The following is a 17,857-nucleotide window of genomic DNA, read 5'->3' as shown; positions in this document are numbered from 1 at the left end:
CAAGGGAAACAGCACATTGGGGCAAGGCCAAGAGGCTGGCAAGGGAAACAGCACATTGGGGCAAGGCCAAGAGGCTGGCAAGGGAAACAGCACATTGGGGCAAGGCCAAGAGGCTGGCAAGGGAAACAGCACATTGGGGCAAGGCCAAAGACTGGCAAGGGAAACAGCACATTGTGGCAAAGCCAAGAGGCTGGCAAGGGAAACAGCACATTGGGGCAAAGCCAAGAGGCTGGCAAGGGAAACAGCACATTGGGGCAAGGCCAAGAGGCTGGCAAGGGAAACAGCACATTGGGGCAAGGCCAAAGACTGGCAAGGGAAACAGCACATTGTGGCAAAGCCAAGAGGCTGGCAAGGGAAACAGCACATTGGGGCAAGGCCAAGAGGCTGGCAAGGGAAACAGCACATTGGGGCAAGGCCAAAGACTGGCAAGGGAAACAGCACATTGGGGCAAGGCCAAAGACTGGCAAGGGAAACAGCACATTGGGGCAAGGCCAAAGACTGGCAAGGGAAACAGCACATTGGGGCAAGGCCAAAGACTGGCAAGGGAAACAGCACATTGGGGCAAGGCCAAAGACTGGCAAGGGAAACAGCACATTGGGGCAAGGCCAAAGACTGGCAAGGGAAACAGCACATTGGGGCAAGGCCAAAGACTGGCAAGGGAAACAGCACATTGGGGCAAGGCCAAGAGGCTGGCAAGGGAAACAGCACATTGGGGCAAGGCCAAGAGGCTGGCAAGGGAAACAGCACATTGGGGCAAGGCCAAGAGGCTGGCAAGGGAAACAGCACATTGGGGCAAGGCCAAAGACTGGCAAGGGAAACAGCACATTGTGGCAAAGCCAAGAGGCTGGCAAGGGAAACAGCACATTGGGGCAAAGCCAAGAGGCTGGCAAGGGAAACAGCACATTGGGGCAAGGCCAAGAGGCTGGCAAGGGAAACAGCACATTGTGGCAAAGCCAAGAGGCTGGCAAGGGAAACAGCACATTGTGGCAAAGCCAAGAGGCTGGCAAGGGAAACAGCACATTGGGGCAAGGCCAAGAGGCTGGCAAGGGAAACAGCACATTGGGGCAAGGCCAAAGACTGGCAAGGGAAACAGCACATTGGGGCAAGGCCAAGAGGCTGGCAAGGGAAACAGCACATTGGGGCAAGGCCAAAGACTGGCAAGGGAAACAGCACATTGTGGCAAAGCCAAGAGGCTGGCAAGGGAAACAGCACATTGGGGCAAGGCCAAGAGGCTGGCATGGGAAACAGCACATTGGGGCAAGGCCAAAGACTGGCAAGGGAAACAGCACATTGGGGCAAGGCCAAGAGGCTGGCAAGGGAAACAGCACATTGGGGCAAGGCCAAGAGGCTGGCAAGGGAAACAGCACATTGGGGCAAGGCCAAAGACTGGCAAGGGAAACAGCACATTGGGGCAAAGCCAAGAGGCTGACAAGGAGAAGCCAAGTGAGTGTGAACCATAACACAGGTACAGAAGAGCCTGTGTGGGCAACAGAGCCTGGGGTTCCTGGTTGCACGACATGTAATGGGTGTACTGTGTGTTCTGACAACTGCGCGTAGATCGGGGAACCCCAATTGTGAAAGCCAAAGAAGTGGCTGACGTGAAGCAGGATAAAGCAATCTGATTGAACTGTTAAGAAACCAGAAGGAGTGTACAATTTGTCTGGAGCTGTATTTCAACATTGAAATATTGAGAATAAGTATAAATTGACTAAGTTTTTTTGGAACTGTCCAAAACTCGGGGAAGGCAACCTGGAGACTTTTGTGGAACTATCTTGAACTTGTGGAAGTGTTGCTAAAAATTGAGCCAGGAGCTGGAAGTAGCTCAGAACCTTATTCGGAGCGCTTTTTCTTTTACTGCTGACATCTCCACACATTGTTCATCTTTCATGGTGAGTGCACATATAGGTTTTGGACACAGAGAGAGTTAAGTTGAACTTCCTGACACAGACTATCCTTAGTTTCTTTAAATAAGGAAATCCCACCTTAGCATAGGGCAAGTTTGGCCTTCAACCATCCTGACATTTAAGTTAATAAAACAATGCTGTTTGAACTTTGAATCTGTTTTCTGGGTCTTGCTTTATGGTGCCTTCACACAACCGAAACTAAAACTAAGAATCTGTGTGTCAGGTTGTCCAAAACAAAACTTGTGTCCAAAGGTTCTATTCTGACCTTCACACGACAAACTGAACTAGAAAAGGTGACAAGGGAAATGTCTTTAACCTTTGAAGCGTTTTGCAAAAGTGTTCATAAAAGAAAAATAAATAGTTCCAACACAAAATTTCAAGGATGAACAGTTCTTGTTCCAGAGTGGGGACTCCCTTCCCCTAGATTTCTCTTCAACAAAAATAAGTTCTCCACACAATAGTTCCTTGTGTCTTTCTTGGCCCACAATATCACTGTCATACACAAAGCTATTTAGCTTTGTAATTCTATTTCTTTCAGAATTCCTGGTTTCCTTATTTGCCAGGAATGTACTTTTCCTCATCAACATAGTTCTGATATTGCTTTACTTAGAACGTACTGTTCCCACACACTTCTGATTGCCTGGTGCACTCTCCTGCCAGGGCTTCTTGCATTCACACAGGGTTTCTGCCCATCTGCACAGTTGTATATTTAATTGGTTGGATAATGTATCCTCTCGATAAACTATTTGATGCTCACATGTATTTGCATTCCATGCATTCATATACTGGTAAGAGATTTGATTCTCTTCACCTTTTTGCAATTTGTCGCTTCGCTTTCTCTCTTTAGTTTATCGTTTAGTTTGTTTGCTTATTAGGCACTTATAGAGCAAATAAATTCAGTTTCAAAGGGCCCACAGGGCAACAGGGAGGGAACATAGGATTGCAGTACAATTAATATACAAAAGGTACAGTGGGGGAAGGGACATGCAAGTGCAGCAAGGAAGAGGGAAGTGGAGTAGGTGCTGGGTTGTGTCCGTGCTCGAGGGTGAGCCACAGATCAAGTGCAAGATAAGGTAAGTGCTATGCAGTAAGGAGCAGCAACGGGTGGTAAGTGTGAGTCTCCAGTGTGGAGGGTGTACAGAGGCAAGTGCTGAAGGTATACAGAAGCTGGGGAGATTGGGGGTGAGGTCAGAGGCCCTGAGGATGCATAAGGGTCCAAGACATCAATCGCAGCTACTGTGAAATTAGCAAAGGTACGAAAAAGGGAAGGAAGAGGAAAAGAGGAAAGTCTTGAGGTGCTTTCGGAACTTAAGAAGGTCCTGCTCAAGATGCACAGGGAGGGGCGGGGGCTGCTCCATAAGAGGGATCCAGCTGAGGAAAGATAACAACCTCCTGCTCTCGGTTTAGCGAAATGCTTTACACACAGGGAGTTGGTGCCAGAGGAATGTAGAGGTCTAGAAGGAGAGCATTTTATAAGTGAGAGTTGCAGATCGTGTGGTCCCTGGCCACAGACAGGCTTGTGGATTTGAATTTGATCCGTGTAGCAACGTGTAGTGGAGACTTTTTTAGGGCACGAGAGATACAGTACCTGGGTTTAAGGCCAAGGATAAGTCTTGCTGCTCTATTCTGGATTAGCTGAAGGGGTCGCAGAGTGGAAGAAGGTAGATTGAGGAGGAGGCTGTTGCAGAGAGAACTAGGAACATTGAGCTTCTGGCAGAAAGTGAGAAAAGGGAGAATTCCTTTGAGAAGGAAGAGTTGAAAGTAAGAGTTCTTAGCAATGTCCTGAGTGTAAACAAGCAAGGAGAGAGGAATCCAAGATGACTCCAGGATTTCTGGCTTCAGACAAAGGAGCAGGGGGAGAGGCCAAGGTGGGAGGCCAGAGAGAAGGGAAGAATGAGGAAGCAGGGGTCCCAATCGGAAGGATCTCAGTTTTGCTGGCATTAAGGCAGAGCGCGTTGGAAGTGCACCAGGCCTGGATGGCAGATACGCATTCACGGATGAAAGAATGTGCGAGTGAGTCAGCAGGAAGTCTGAAAAAGAGTTGAGTGCCGTCTGCATAACACTGGAAGTTGGGGAGAAGGAGGAGATGAGGCATGCTAGTTGAGCAAGGTAGATGTTAAAGAGCCAGGGGGAAAGGATAGATCCCTGGAGGACACCACGGGTGGAGAAGGAAGTAGGAGAGGAGAAGGTGCCCAAAATGACTTGTGAAGAGTGGTCAATTAGGAAAGAGGTCAGCCATTCCAGTGACCGTTCCTGAGATACCAAGGGTATTGTGGAGCCTTTGTATGAGGATGGAATGGTTGACAGTGTCAAAGGCAGAGGAAAGGTAAGTAAGATAGGGACATCTGGGGAGCTGGATTCCAGGGATGCAAACAATTCTTCTCAGGTGTTAAGAAGAACCATTTTCGTGCCTTTGGATGCTCGGAATGCAGATTGATGATCGTGGAGACTATTGACAAGTTCAGTTTCAGAGTTGAGTTGGGGCAAGGCCAGCAAGAGAATGATGAAACAGGGCGATAGTTGGATGGACAGGTAGAGTCAGCTGAAGATTTTTACAGGAGCTGACGTACAAAGGAATGACTGAGGGAAGAGGGGAAAGAACCAGTGGCGAAAGAGTGATTGCAGAAATCAGTGAGTTCAGGGGCAAGAGAGCCACTTGTCCTTGATGGTTCTGGATGAGCAGGGCGGAACCTGTTTGGAAGAAGCCTTCATAGAGGGGACAACTCTGGTAACTTCTTCTAGTGTGACAGGGGTGAAGGAGGAAAAGGCGGTAGGAGGAGGGTGAGTGGCCAAGAGAGGCAAGGGAGGGTGGGATGGGTTTGGCAGGTTTTGGTGGTGTGAGGCCAGTGCGTTGCAGAAGCCCTGGGAAGGAAGAGGGGAGAAGACGACTGAGGAAGGGTTGGCTAGCTCCCTGTAGATTTTGAAAGGTTCATCTGTGTTACTGAATGCACCAGATACCTGTGTCTGAATGTGGGCCCTTTTCTTGGCATTGAGTCTGTATTGCCTTTGGAGCAGGCGGCAGGCCAGTTTGTCAGAGGGTGTTGTATTTTCCATTGTATTTAATGTTATTTGTCGCAGTTGAGGATACACCCCGATGGCCTCACTGTTTTTGGGTGAACTCGCCGGCTCTTTCTGGAGTTCTCGGACTCGTTCCCGGTCAACCGATGAAGGTACGCCACCTGCTTTACCTTTGTGGCTGCTTTCTCTGCATTCTACCGCCCCGCGCAGCATCTCTTCCACACACCTGCTTTGCTTCAGCTTCGGTAAATAAAGGACTGTTTTCTGCGGTCGTGGAACGCCCAGGAGTCTTCAACCGGCTCCTGGTGTTTCGGCAGCATGACCCGCTCTTGCAGTATGTCCCTTCTTCCTGTATGGTAAGCCGCCGGTCGCCACCACGCGCCTCTCTGCTTTTCGGTTCCTCAAGCCTTGCATTGAGGTGAAACGTTCCCCTGCCAACAACAGCAGCCTCTAGCATTTTGCTTCGGTTCTTTAATTTTCTCTGGCACAGGTGTTTGAAGCAAACAAATAGAGCACTTGCTGGGCTTGTAGATTCTTACACTCTGCACTGCTTTGTCCCTCTTCCTCGTCCCAGTATTTTAGTGTTTCTGGGACACGAAGTCCATTGTTAATATTTGATTTACAAAGCTTGAACAATCACTTTCAATAGTTCTAAATGATAAAGCAGTTTTGGATGATGGAAAAATTGAACTGGAGAAGGTGGTCTTGTGATTTCCAGAAAATAGACCAAAGTTCGAGGTTTGGTTTATATGATTTGGGGAAGGGCTTTTCCTATATTCCCTAGGGGTAGGGGGAAACGTATGACAACAGGTCATGAAGCTCTTAGGTATCGGAGAATTATCTTCAAGAGCAAATGAAGCCATGACATCTCCTCAGAGGTTGTCTCCTCCCATTTGATCCTTCCTCATAAAGGTGCCCGAGGACACCTATCTAGGATCAGTTAGCGGCTGCCGTCCCCTGGCCACATGGGAGGAGGTCACCACCAGGCAATCAGTGATGTCTCAGTCAGATTCATCACACCAGGCTTGACTGGATTTGCCCAAGAGTTCCCTTGTATACTATACTAAAATCGGTCTACCAGGCCAGATTCTAGAAATCCATGTTAACACCCGTTGATGAGCCGAAGACGACTCCTGAAGTGGCCAAGCATCCCTCCAATGTCCTGCCCTGCAAAGCCCTGCTCCTCTGGTTAATCTTCGAAAGAACAACCTCAGTGGTGCTTCAGGCTTTTGACTATTGGGACCTACTAGTCTCAACACAGTCGAGCATCGAGCCCTTCAGAGGATTCGGAAGTGTCACTGGACTGCCCGGTGAACTGACCAGCTCTCTCGTGGGTTACCACACCAGAATCTTCGTCGTACCAAGTTAAAGCCAAGACATTTGGTGGTCGCCAGCTTGTGGCACAAGTGACTGGTTCCCATCATTTTATTGCATCCACATTACTTACCTGAATTGCTTGAGTTCATTGATGTGTTTTGAGCGAACCTAATGGTGATTTTATAGGTTTGTATTATAGATTATTGTGAGATCGTTGTACCTGTTAGTTTCATTTTTCAGTGAATTCCAAAGGCCTAAATAAATAATTATTTTTATAATTGGCTGTCTAGTATCCTGCACGAGGGAAAAGCAGGGATGCTGATTTTATTAGACCTCTAAGCAGCATTTGGTTTTCTTGACCATCAAAGGTTACATGAGGCTCTAGACAAATCAGGAAATTGTTCTCGGGAAGCAATAGACTGGGTAACATCTTTCCTTAAAGATCGGAGCTCCAAGATCCACTGGGGAGATCATTTCACCTTACCCAGACTTATAAATTGTGGCGTACCCCAAGGGCCCAGCCTACCGCCCCTTGTGTTTAATCTCTGAGGTGTCTATGTATCCTATTAACAAACCTACGGGTCTTTTTTTTACAAATTTCACCGACGACACACAACTAGTCATCAAACTGACCGGCTGTCACACGACTGACCATAACAAACTCGCTCGCATCTACAGTGCCATTGAGGCCTGGATGACGACAAACTGGCTTTGCCTCAACGTAAGCAAGACTGAGCTCATGATCTTTGGATCACCCCAGGCAAGGGCTAAACTAGACACAGAATACTCCTCCTTTAAGATCAAAGACACAAATGTAGGGGTCTCTGACAAGGTCAAGACATTAGGTGTCTACCTGCCAGCATCCTTGGGAGCAGAAGCCCACGTAACATACCTGAAAAACAATTGCTGATACCACCAAAGGCTGCTCAGTTGCATCATGCCTGTATTGACTAAACAAAACGGCACCATTATCGCCAGAGCCACAATCTTATCCAGACTGGACTACGGGAATGCACTACTTATTGGGGTCAATAAAAAATGCATCAAACAATGTTAGATCATACAGAACAACGCGGTGAGGACAATTACTGTTATGGAGAATTCTCTCTTTAGGCTGAATTTCCTAACCTAGTGAGTCCCCCAGCAGCTTTGCTGGATTTCTGGAGTTTGTTTTTTTCTCCTGCCAAGAGTGATACTCTTTTTCTACCACTCTTGGACATGATTTATGGTGTTCCTTTGACTGTTCATGTGCTTCTGGGCTATGGGGTCCTTTACTCCATAGGGTCTCATGTGTTTTTACTATGTGTGTTACACAGCACCCTCCGTGCCGTAACACAGGGGTGTCATAGTGACACCTCACCATAGACTCCATACCCTGGGCCTGACTACTGTCTCCCAGGGCATGTAAAGTCACCATTGGCTTTACTAGTCCCAAATTATTAACAGAAACCAATACAAACCATCATATTGTGGACGTACTGGTCGGGGCAATTGATTGCCCCGGGGTCTGTTAGTCGAGGGGGCACGTCTCCGTCCCCCCTGACCAAGTTTTGGCTGGTGGAAGTGGAAACTACTTTTTATATTCGACCGCAAATATTTCCCTATGGGATTTTCCCATTTTTCGAGGCCACCAACTTTAATTATTTAATTCTCATAGCCTCGAACATACCGCGGGTTTATTTAATTAATATTAATTCACCGGTTGGTATTTTTTGCCAGGACTCGATTCTAAAATGGTGTTTGTGTTCTCTTCTGTGACTCCAACCCAAGTTGAGCCCTTTGTTCCACTTTTTGGCGGGCTTCTCCACAGAAGCCTCCAAAAGTGGTGCCACTCTGTCTGGGTACCACAGGGGGTGTGGGAGGAGGTTTAGGCACCCTGGACTGAGTTACCTTGGTAATTCAAGTCGCACTCTCGTGTGATTGGCCCAAGTGGTGAGCCGGCCGGCTCACCACTTAGCATGTTTGATTGACAGCTAGGCTGAGTGAATGGGGGTATGCTGCATAAAAGCAGGGCTTTGGGGACTGGAACTTCAGAAGTCGCCACAGGACCTGAGAATCCTACGAGGGAGAAGCTGAGCCGACCTACCACGACGACACCACCGGTGGAGCCCTGCAGAACCGACTCGCCACTTCCCGACGACAGAGAAGATCTCCTGGCTGGAGAGGCTTCTTCCCCTGACTGGTGGGCACAACCAGTTTTCCTTCTTTCTTCGCACCCCAGACCGGTTTGTGGTCGAACTGCCCGTGCCAAGCACCCCGGCGGCCGGATAGCCACTCGCCACTGAACCGCAAATCAACGGACCGCTCCTTGTACCTGAGAAACTCAGCGGCTGGTTTCTTCCCTGGCAGTGCAACGGACTCCTGTCTTCCTCCCCGACGAGATCCTCTCTTCCCCCGGACGAAGCACCGACTTGCATCCGCTGCCAGGAACAACTGCCCCCGCTGGAGTGTTCTCACCACTTTAAGGTACCGTGTCTGCCAGGCCTCCCTTTCTAAAGATTGCTACAAGGTAATAATAATCCCTTAACCTTCTGGACTGGGCTGGCCGCCTTGACCCTCTAACTGGTCTCTTTCTTTGGTCCAACTCTTTTTGAACCTTTTCAAGACTTCTGTGCACTGCAACCGTGTGACCTTGGACACATTTCGTTTTGATCCTCTTAAAGCGGATCCGGCCTACTAACTCTAAACTCACGGTGTTACTTTGCCTTCCTCTCTTGTTGTGTTTGTGAAAAAGTGTTGGGATCTGTTTCAATTTATTCTCTGCTTTTCTCTCCCTTTTTAAAACAAATTATTAGAGTGCCATCTATGTTAAGCGCTCACCGCTGTCTGAAAATAAGTGGGGCTTTACTTAAAACTTGTCTAATATTCTTTTAAGGGAGTGTATATCTTTTAGTGACTGTGTTTTTGAACTGCTTAACATTAGTGCCTGTGTGTTTTACTAGATGTGGTTTTAAATAATTATACCTCTTTTACACCAAGCTCTGGTCAGTGTTTACTTGTTCTACTGTGTTCTTTTGACCTATTGTGAATACTCTGTATACTGCCTAACTCTTCTTGAGGGAAGTCTGACTGCTCAGCCACAGCTACCAAGTGAATCTGTGTGGTACAGACTGCTACCAAGTGGGTTTACTGCCAAACACCTGTAGTCTTAAATCTTTTGCAGTGGTCCCAGAGGGAACTGCACAGGTTTCTGCCTAACAATTACAAAGAAAAAAAGGGGGAACATATCACAGAAGACAGAAAGTCCCTTAATCGGTTAGCCATGGAAGACCGCATTACCTTTAAAGCAATGATCATTGGTCCATCACTGTATATTTGGATTCGCCCCCGTTCACTTAAAAAAGCAAATAAGCACATACAAACCTTGCCACACCTTAAGATCCAAGGTGCAAGGGCTTGTGAAAGTAGCTCACTCCAAATAAGCCAATGGACTTGGACAAGCATTCCCTATCAAAGCGACATCTATGTGGAATGAGCTCCCAGACAGCCTAAGGCTAGAACCCATCTACCTAGCCTTCAGGAAGAAACTGAGGACGCGGTTGTTCAAATGCTAAGGACCATGTAAAGTAATCCACTCAGGATCAGTAATCTTGATCTGCCGTCCCATTACTTTTACTGTTCGTCTTCGTCTCTACGTAATGCACCCTGATGCCTGCAGGCTTCGGCGCTATAGAACTAAAGAAATACATAAATAAATTAATTGAAGAATTGTGTGCTGTTCTGTGTGTACTCCTTGAGGGCCCCTGGCCCAACTGTCACTCTCCTGAGATGAAGCCTTGGCTGCTCTCCATTGCTCCCTTGAATGGGTTTTGTTTAAACTCTCAGAGCTGCCTGTTCACTATAAGTAGGGTGGTCTCCTAAAATCTTTCCCCCAAGCCAGATTCTAGAAAATACATCTTAAAATCCCACCTGTGACATCACCTTGAAATATGTAGTGTTCCTTAATGTAGAATTGTAATAAACGAGGAGGTTTTCCATATCTGTTATGTTACGTATTAACTACTACACAACAGTGCCACCTTCCTCCTTAGTGCAGTCTTGCTGCTTGCTCAACTCCACTTAAGAGTGGGTGCTAAACTATTTGTGGGTATTTTTGAGGCCATCTGTCATTAATCAGATTTGCACCCAATCCCATCCATGCTTTCCCAGTCCTCCACAATCTTGCACCAATCCTCTCAAAGCTACCCGACATCTCTGTGTTCCCCTATACTCCAGCAGCCATCATCCTCTTCCATCATCACCATGCTTTTACCCACCCTCGCCAAGGTTGCTCGGTCCTTGCTGCGCACGCCCCAGCTTCTCAACACCCCTCCTGTCCTTGCTGCGCTCACCCTTTCCCAGCCCCTACACTTTGCATGTGCCTATTTTCACCAGTGCCCTCATGCCCCACCCTACACCCTCCACCCCTGCCCTTGCCGCAGTCCATTGTACCTTTTGATCTGCAGTGGCCATATTGCTCTCTGGGTTCCTCTGGGGAGTCGCCCCATTGACCAGATTTTCCTCTTCCTCCGCACACTCCGGCGAGGTCCTTAGGTGACAGAGTACATCCAGTTCAAATTCAATAATGTGGTAGGCAGGGGCCAGAGGCAGGGTTATGCTGGTCACCTTCTCCGAAGACTGGATCAGCAGGTCACATTCAGAAACCTTTCCTGCGCAAATGGAAAGAGACATGTTTAGGAAGAGGAACTCCATGCATAGCAGTCGGTGATCACAAGTAGCGTGGTTTTCTAGTTCACATGTGTGAGGTGAAGGCCCTAAACTGTCACTCCCGATTCTAAGGATTCAGACAAGAAAACCCCATACCTCTTATGATGGACGTTGTCACACAGGGGCAGAGCAGGATATTTTCCCTACAAAATCAACTATGCACAGCCAACTGTTAGGGCTGCAATGGGTGGTGGCAGCCTTCCAGCTGTACCCCCAGAGGTGGCTCACCTGGTGACCTGCATGTACAATACAGCGCAGCCAGCCCCAGCCCCTACAGAGATAACGGGGAATGGAACCTGGATCTATAGGGACATTGCTTTGCCATCCTTGAGCTTCCACTGCTGCAGAGCCAGAGGTGACTATTCATTCCTGTATCTAGAGCAGAGTGACAGGGCCTAGGACGAAATCGGCACTGCAATGTAGCCCCCAAAATGAGTGCAGTCATCTAGCAGGGCTTGGGTTCCAGTAACCCCGCCCGCACCCGCCTTCCAGTGAATTCTCCATAATGTGCTCCTGGGAGGACCTCGGGGAGGAGACCCTGAATGAGGAAGAAGATGTGAGGATGCCCTGCTGGACCCGGCAATGCTCAGACTCAGACGCACTACCGTGACTAAGGTAGTGCACCAACCAGACAGACACACAGACACAGACACACACCCCCCCCCCCCCAGAGGGAGTGAAGAGCTAGGAGGAGACACCAATAATCCAACATTCCACAGGAGTAACCCATTTTTCCTGGAAACCAAGAAGGCAGAGAGGGAGAGAAAAACGGACTGCTCACCAAACAATTGAAACCGGCATGACCCAGATTCAAATGCATCAGCATTTTAACCCCCCCTTGTTGCTCAGTCTGGGACTACAAGGCTGTACTGCCAATGAGACCTGACTGTCGCAGCCCATTACAGGGCAGGCAGCGGTCCCAGGGAGAAAACGGTCAATCATTTGCAGGAATGCAAACACGGTTTCTCTTAGGGGGGCTTGCCAGAACCACTACTGATGCAGAGTCCTGCAAAGACACCCTTATTTATTTTATTTCTTATATTGCGCTACATGCCCATGGGCCTCATGGCACACAAATATCAGAGCTAAGGGCGATCAGGACCGGGAGAAAGAGAAAGAGCCTTACACGGGAGGAGCCCATTTATGGCCTGTTAAACAGGTAGGCAATGGAAGGGCATTCCAAGCCTTATCGGCCTGTACTGGAAAGCTAACACCTCCAAGTTTAGCCAGCAAGAAGCAAGGCTGTTTGAATTTGTAGCTGTCACTAGAACGGAGGGATGGTAGTGGTCGATCAACCAGAAGCCGTTCCGAGAGATAAGAGGGGGCAGTCGAGGTCCAGCATTTATAAGCCAGTAATGAGTCTTGTGCAGTATCCTGTGCTTAATGGGCAGCCAGTGCAGAGCCCTCCTGGAATCAGAGATGTGATCCTGCTTACAGAGACCAAAGACTGCTTGCACCGCATTGTGCCGTGTGGTTACCAGGTTGATTTGTGTTGTCCGACTCAGGAGACTATTACAATAGGCAAGTCTTGAGTCGATTCTGGCAGATGCTAGGGTGGATCTATTGTCGAGTGAGATGTAGTGCCTGATTTGCTTAAGTAGCCTTACCACGTAGCCACATTACAAGCACGTGTGAGACACATGAGTCTACTGCATCTAGGTGGATTCCTTAATCAGATTGTTTGCAATATTGAGGCTTTTGTAAGTATCATCATGTTTTTTAAGTCTCTGGCTAGTAGTCACAATAAGAATCTCTGTCTTAGAATCATTCAAAGCCAGGGAGTTTGAGACCATCCATGCTTGTATTGCGGCATAAGCAATATTCAGGATGTCAGAGTTCTTATCATGATTGCCTACAAGTTCAAATAGCACCTGGGTGCCATCAGCATAATTGGTATACTTGACACCCAGGTGGTCCAGTAGGTCCCACAGTGGCTGAATATAGATATTAAAAAGAGATGGCGAATGCAGGATCCCTGTAGGACTCCTGCATTGACTACATCTGGTGAGGATAGGGCATTATGAAATGCCACTCTTGATAGTCGCAGAACGAGAAAGGAGGCGATCCAGTCTGATGCCTTGGTGTAACAGCCCACTATATTCTTTAACCGATCGACAAGAAAGGAATGATCGACCAAGTCAAAGGCTGCAGAGAGATCCAGCAGCATCAGTAATGCTTTGTGGGTCAGACAAGTTGAAACGTATCTCGCTTGGGAACAAGTCTGAGCTCTAAGACAGATGGGAGGAAGCACGACTGATGCAAGGCGGTTATCAAACCGAGACACTGCTTAGCAATGCATTGGGCACACATATAAGTACCCAAAATATATGTATTTATTAAACATACAGTTGCAGTAAAAGCCAATATCATTACACAGGTAAGTAAAAACATTGCACACAATGCATATGCACATTCAAAGTTGAGGACTTTTTTTTGGTCACCCAACACAGCATAAACCAACACTGCTACACTTGCTAAAGAATGGGGAAAAACATGTGAGTCAATATCCCATAAATGCCAACCCTCCCGATTTATTGCTATTTTTTTACTTTCTCCCTCCAACATTAATTTTAACCCCAATCCAATCCAAAGGAAAATTGAATTCCCCTGCTTTATGACCGAATCTCCCTCAAAGGTTCTCAAGAACGCTGGCATGCATGTTTAGCATACTCCTGTGATTACAAAAGGTAGCAAAAAAGCATTCCTCCTTTTCTATCCCAAGAACTGTGTCCAACATTGTTGGATTGAAGTATCTAGGTTGCAAATACTTTGCAGGAGTTTTCAGTCTCGTTGAAAGTTCACCTGCAGTTTTACCCTGGATTCAAAGCAACAGTCAGCACTTTGTGCAGCGAAAATCCATAATATGGTAAAGTTAGGTTTCTCGTTTAGGGAAGGGGCAGCTTCCTAGCCCAATTGTCCAGCGGGACCCCTGACAGGATGCCCAGGTTCACTATCAAAAGCCAGGCTCAGGAAATCACAGGCCTTAAAGAGAGTTTTGAAAAGAGGGAAAGCAGAGAGAGTGAGGGAATAGAGGGAGAGCTCCAATATTTTGGAGCTAGCAGAGAAAATTAGCAATAGTGAGACGACACAGGGGGAGGTGCAAAATCAAGGGGACATTTAAAAACACCACAGAACAAATTAAACGGTAGACAAAAGAGACAAGAGACAAAAGAAAGCCGGCGGGGAGAAAGTAGTACCAGTGAAGCAGATTCCCGGAGACACAGATGGAGAAGTAGATGGAGAGAAGAACTGTACATTGAAGGAAGAGGAAGAGACAAGTCTGTAGGCAGGGAGGCCAAGAAGCATAGCTGACCTATACAAGAGACAGGAAAAGACAAGGGAGGAAAATAAGAACTGAGTGGGGTGAATCGAAAATAACGCCCATGTTACGGGCACCGGAAGAAGGTGCAATAATAAATAATATCTAGTTTTATATATAGCGCTACAAACCCGCAGGTGCCTAGGCGCTGAAATACCAGCTGATACTATCCTACTGCATGGTACTCAATTTATCAACCTCGGAAGGATGAAAGGCTGAGTTGGCCCTATAGGGATTCAAACCTACATCAGCAGGCTGTGCACAGATGTCAGAATGAGCACTCGGCTCGCTGTGCTATCTGACTGGCTATAGAAGGAGGGAAAGAAAAGGAAGGGGGGAGAAGTGGATGTGCCATAGGAAAAAGGATCGTCTCGATTTTGGAAGGATTGAAATGAAGATAATGAGCCACCATCAAAAATTGTATCGCAAGAAGACATGAAGAGTAGATTGCGAAGCAGAGGAAAAAGAAGAAAAAGCATAGAAAGATCTGAGATTCATCTACATAAAGACAATAGGAGACTCCAAAATAAGAAATGATAGAGGCGAGTGTTATAGCACAGCGAGAAAGGAGTAAGCCGTGCAGCCTTCTCCGTGCCCAACAGGCCAGGAGGTGGAGTAGCCGTTATAGGACGATTTTACCGGAAAAAGAAAATGGTCGCAATGACCAAAAGTTCTTAAAATGCTACCACCAAAAGTTCAAACCTTTGGTGGTAGCATTGTAAAAAATAAATTTAAAAAAACAGGGCTGCCGGGGTGTCCTCCGCATCGCCCCGCTCACTACACTTCATGGTATAGTGAGAGGGGGCTGCAGGGGACACCAGCGCAGCCTTCCGTAAAAAAAAAAGAGAAAAAAAGAAAAGGACCCTGTGGCGCCGATTCCCGATCACGGAAGTGAAAGGGAGCTGGCGCTGCAGGAACCCAGCGTGAAGATGAAGGTAAGTGGGGTTTATGATGAGGGTGTGGGTGAGGGTGTGGGTGAGGGTGTGGGTGAGGGTGTGCTGAGGGTGTGGGTTGGGGGTGTTATGGGTATGTATGTGTGTTCGCATGAGAAAGGTGCAAACCTTTGTTAGTTCGCACCTTTCTCATGCGAACGTTTCACCCGCGGTAGTTTCAGCCGCAGGCAAATCACTTAGATTCCGAGTAGCCTTGATCTCTCCTGAGTGGGTCCCGGTTTCCATTATTCCCACTTAGGTCTACTCCTCCTTTGAAAGCCTGGTCTGCAGGCTTTCTCTCTCCTCTCTTACTCTGGCCACCTTCTACCAGCCGCCGGACCAGTCCACTCTTACTCTTGGAATGGGCTCACCTGGCCTCTTCTCCTCCTCTTCACAAGTCCTGATGGGGGATCTTAATATCCATCTTGACTCTCCACACTCCTCAGGACCTTTCTGCAAGCTGTGCGACTCCCTTGCTCTTTCCATTCTAACCTCTGGTCCAATGCACACTGCTGGCCACACCTTGGATGCTCTAATCTTCAAAGACATCCCTCTCTCTATTCCTCTTACTACCTCACTCTCATGGACTGATCACTTTGTTCTCACTTGAAGCTCTCTTCTCCTTAAGGAATGGCACACCCTACACCACCCTCCTGCCTTCATAGTCATCCGACCCATGAAGAGTGTCAGTGGCTGCCTTTGCCTCAACCTACTCTCCTACTCATACAGCTGACTCCCACCCTGCTATAGCCCTCTCTAATTCTATGTCAAGACGGAGGCGAGCATTAAGCTTTCTCTTCTCTTTCATTTACTCTCCAGCAGTTTCAACAAATAAATAACATTGTGAAAATAACACTTTTTGTTCTTTTAAACTTCAAGCCCCATCATTCCCAGTAGTTTCCGTCTCTATGCCTTAGTCCTTCCTGTTCCTGGGTTGTTCCTCTTCTTTTCCTGCTCTCCAGAGATAAGTACACATTTTATCTGAGCTCTGTGAATTTATGCTAGAGTGTATAATTGTACCATGTCTATGAGAATAGCAAGGTTTTATTGATATGGGGCTCATTGGGTAGCCGACAGCAGCGCAGCGTCAACTTAGGACGTCGCTTTTATACTGTGAGGAATCAGCGGCCCCGTGCCGCACTACCCGGCATATCAGGGGCCTGCCCATCTCTCCACACAAGCCCGGGACGCTCCTCATCGCGTCGTAGAGCGGGCGGCCCCCACCCTTGGAGGGGAGGAGCAAACGGCGTGAGCGGGAAAGCCCTTCTTTCCCGCTCGCTCAAAGAGAGAAGCCCCCACCCTTGTGGAGGTGGAGCGGAGCGCGTTGCAGAAGCTCGTGCTCACAAGGAGCGGATGCCCCCTCCTTTGTAAGAGGGCCATATCACTTCGTTACGGCCACCATAGCAATTTGGCATTCATCAGTTTGGTCCAGTATTGGTCTTCTTTGGACTAACAATCATATGTTTATATATAATCTGCATTGTGCACTTATATACTTGTCGCAGATTAACCATGGTCCTGAAGGTTCCCCACCATTCTGCACGGTCTTCTTTTGGGAGTCACTAACCCTTTCGCTCTGTCATATATAGCTGTTATATTGGGATTCCTATTTTGCTTTATTGTTATACGGCATATATGATCCCCGAGTTGTTTCACAAAGAAAATTGGGCTGCTCTTTTGTAGTTGCCCTCTCTGTTTAATTGCATTTGGCAGTCAGCTATGACTCATATGTTCTACGCAGTAGTCTATAGCCATGTTTTTGTGTTTTACAGAATGGTAACATCCACCTCCTGAGGAAGATGTTGTGTTTACTACCACCATACGTCGAAACAGGTCGCGAGATATACCCTACAGGGATGTGATCTTTTGCACTTTTCCTTCTGATCCACCCTGACAATAGATTATTAATTAATTCTATTGATTATGAATTTAAAAATTATGTCTGTTTAATGGGGACCAGTCATGAATTCCTTCTCCCCACAGGTTGTTTTTAGCATGATTCTTTTGTCTTTTAAGCTTTTGGATGTATGTCACGGTATGTTGAGTTGGGTTTGAATGAGTGCACTATGAATGGCAAGTATGTGTGACAATGTTTTAGCCGACTTTAGGCATACGGTTGCTGCTGTTTTGCTGTATTAAAGTGATCAGTGTTTAATTATTTGTGATTGACTCACCATTGTGCAAATTGTTGGTATCACTTTCAATAAATTTTGATACACATTTTTTCAAATTGATTTGTTTCTCTGGACAATCTTTTTCTGTTGTTCTATGCAATTGTAATACTCTGGTCCAGAGGCTAGAAGAGTTTCCCTGCCCTTTTCAGATTTTTCGGGTGGATGACCCGTGCCTGCAACGCCGATATCCTTCTTAATTGCCACCAGAAGGGCCACCTTCCATGATAGACACTTTAAAGGAGTCTTCAACATCGGCTCAAAAGGCGGTTTCAACAATCCTTTAAAAAAAGTTCAAGAATAGGCACGGAGAAGACAGCCTTCCTCCTCTGGCCCACCTGATCAAATAGGAGGCAGTCCTTTCGCTCCTCTTCTGGAGCCAGTCCAAACTCCACACACGCCTTAGACATCATGGCGTGGAATTCCCCAATATCATCTGGTGGAGAGGGCTGCGCCAGACTCCAGGGTGGTTCCACGTCTACATCCGTG

At 47.4% G+C, this 17,857-nt stretch overlaps 1 protein-coding gene across 1 annotated transcript in view; it reads right to left on the bottom strand.

The window, feature by feature from the left end:
• The window catches only part of TRAPPC10 (trafficking protein particle complex subunit 10), a 1,566,314-nt gene that overhangs the window by 405,571 nt on the left and 1,142,886 nt on the right, over positions 1-17,857 (bottom strand). Inside the window, exon 17 of the mRNA XM_069635677.1 lies at positions 10,671-10,888. Coding sequence (XP_069491778.1) covers positions 10,671-10,888 — 218 coding nt within the window. The remainder of the gene's footprint in view (positions 1-10,670; positions 10,889-17,857) is intronic.

Source organism: Ambystoma mexicanum, chromosome 7p (assembly GCF_040938575.1).
Source record: "Ambystoma mexicanum isolate Mex_15411 chromosome 7p, UKY_AmexF1_1, whole genome shotgun sequence".
Taxonomy (NCBI): domain Eukaryota; kingdom Metazoa; phylum Chordata; class Amphibia; order Caudata; family Ambystomatidae; genus Ambystoma; species Ambystoma mexicanum.
The sequence above is the reverse complement of the archived record's forward strand: the minus strand, read 5'-3'. Positions and strand labels throughout refer to the sequence as shown.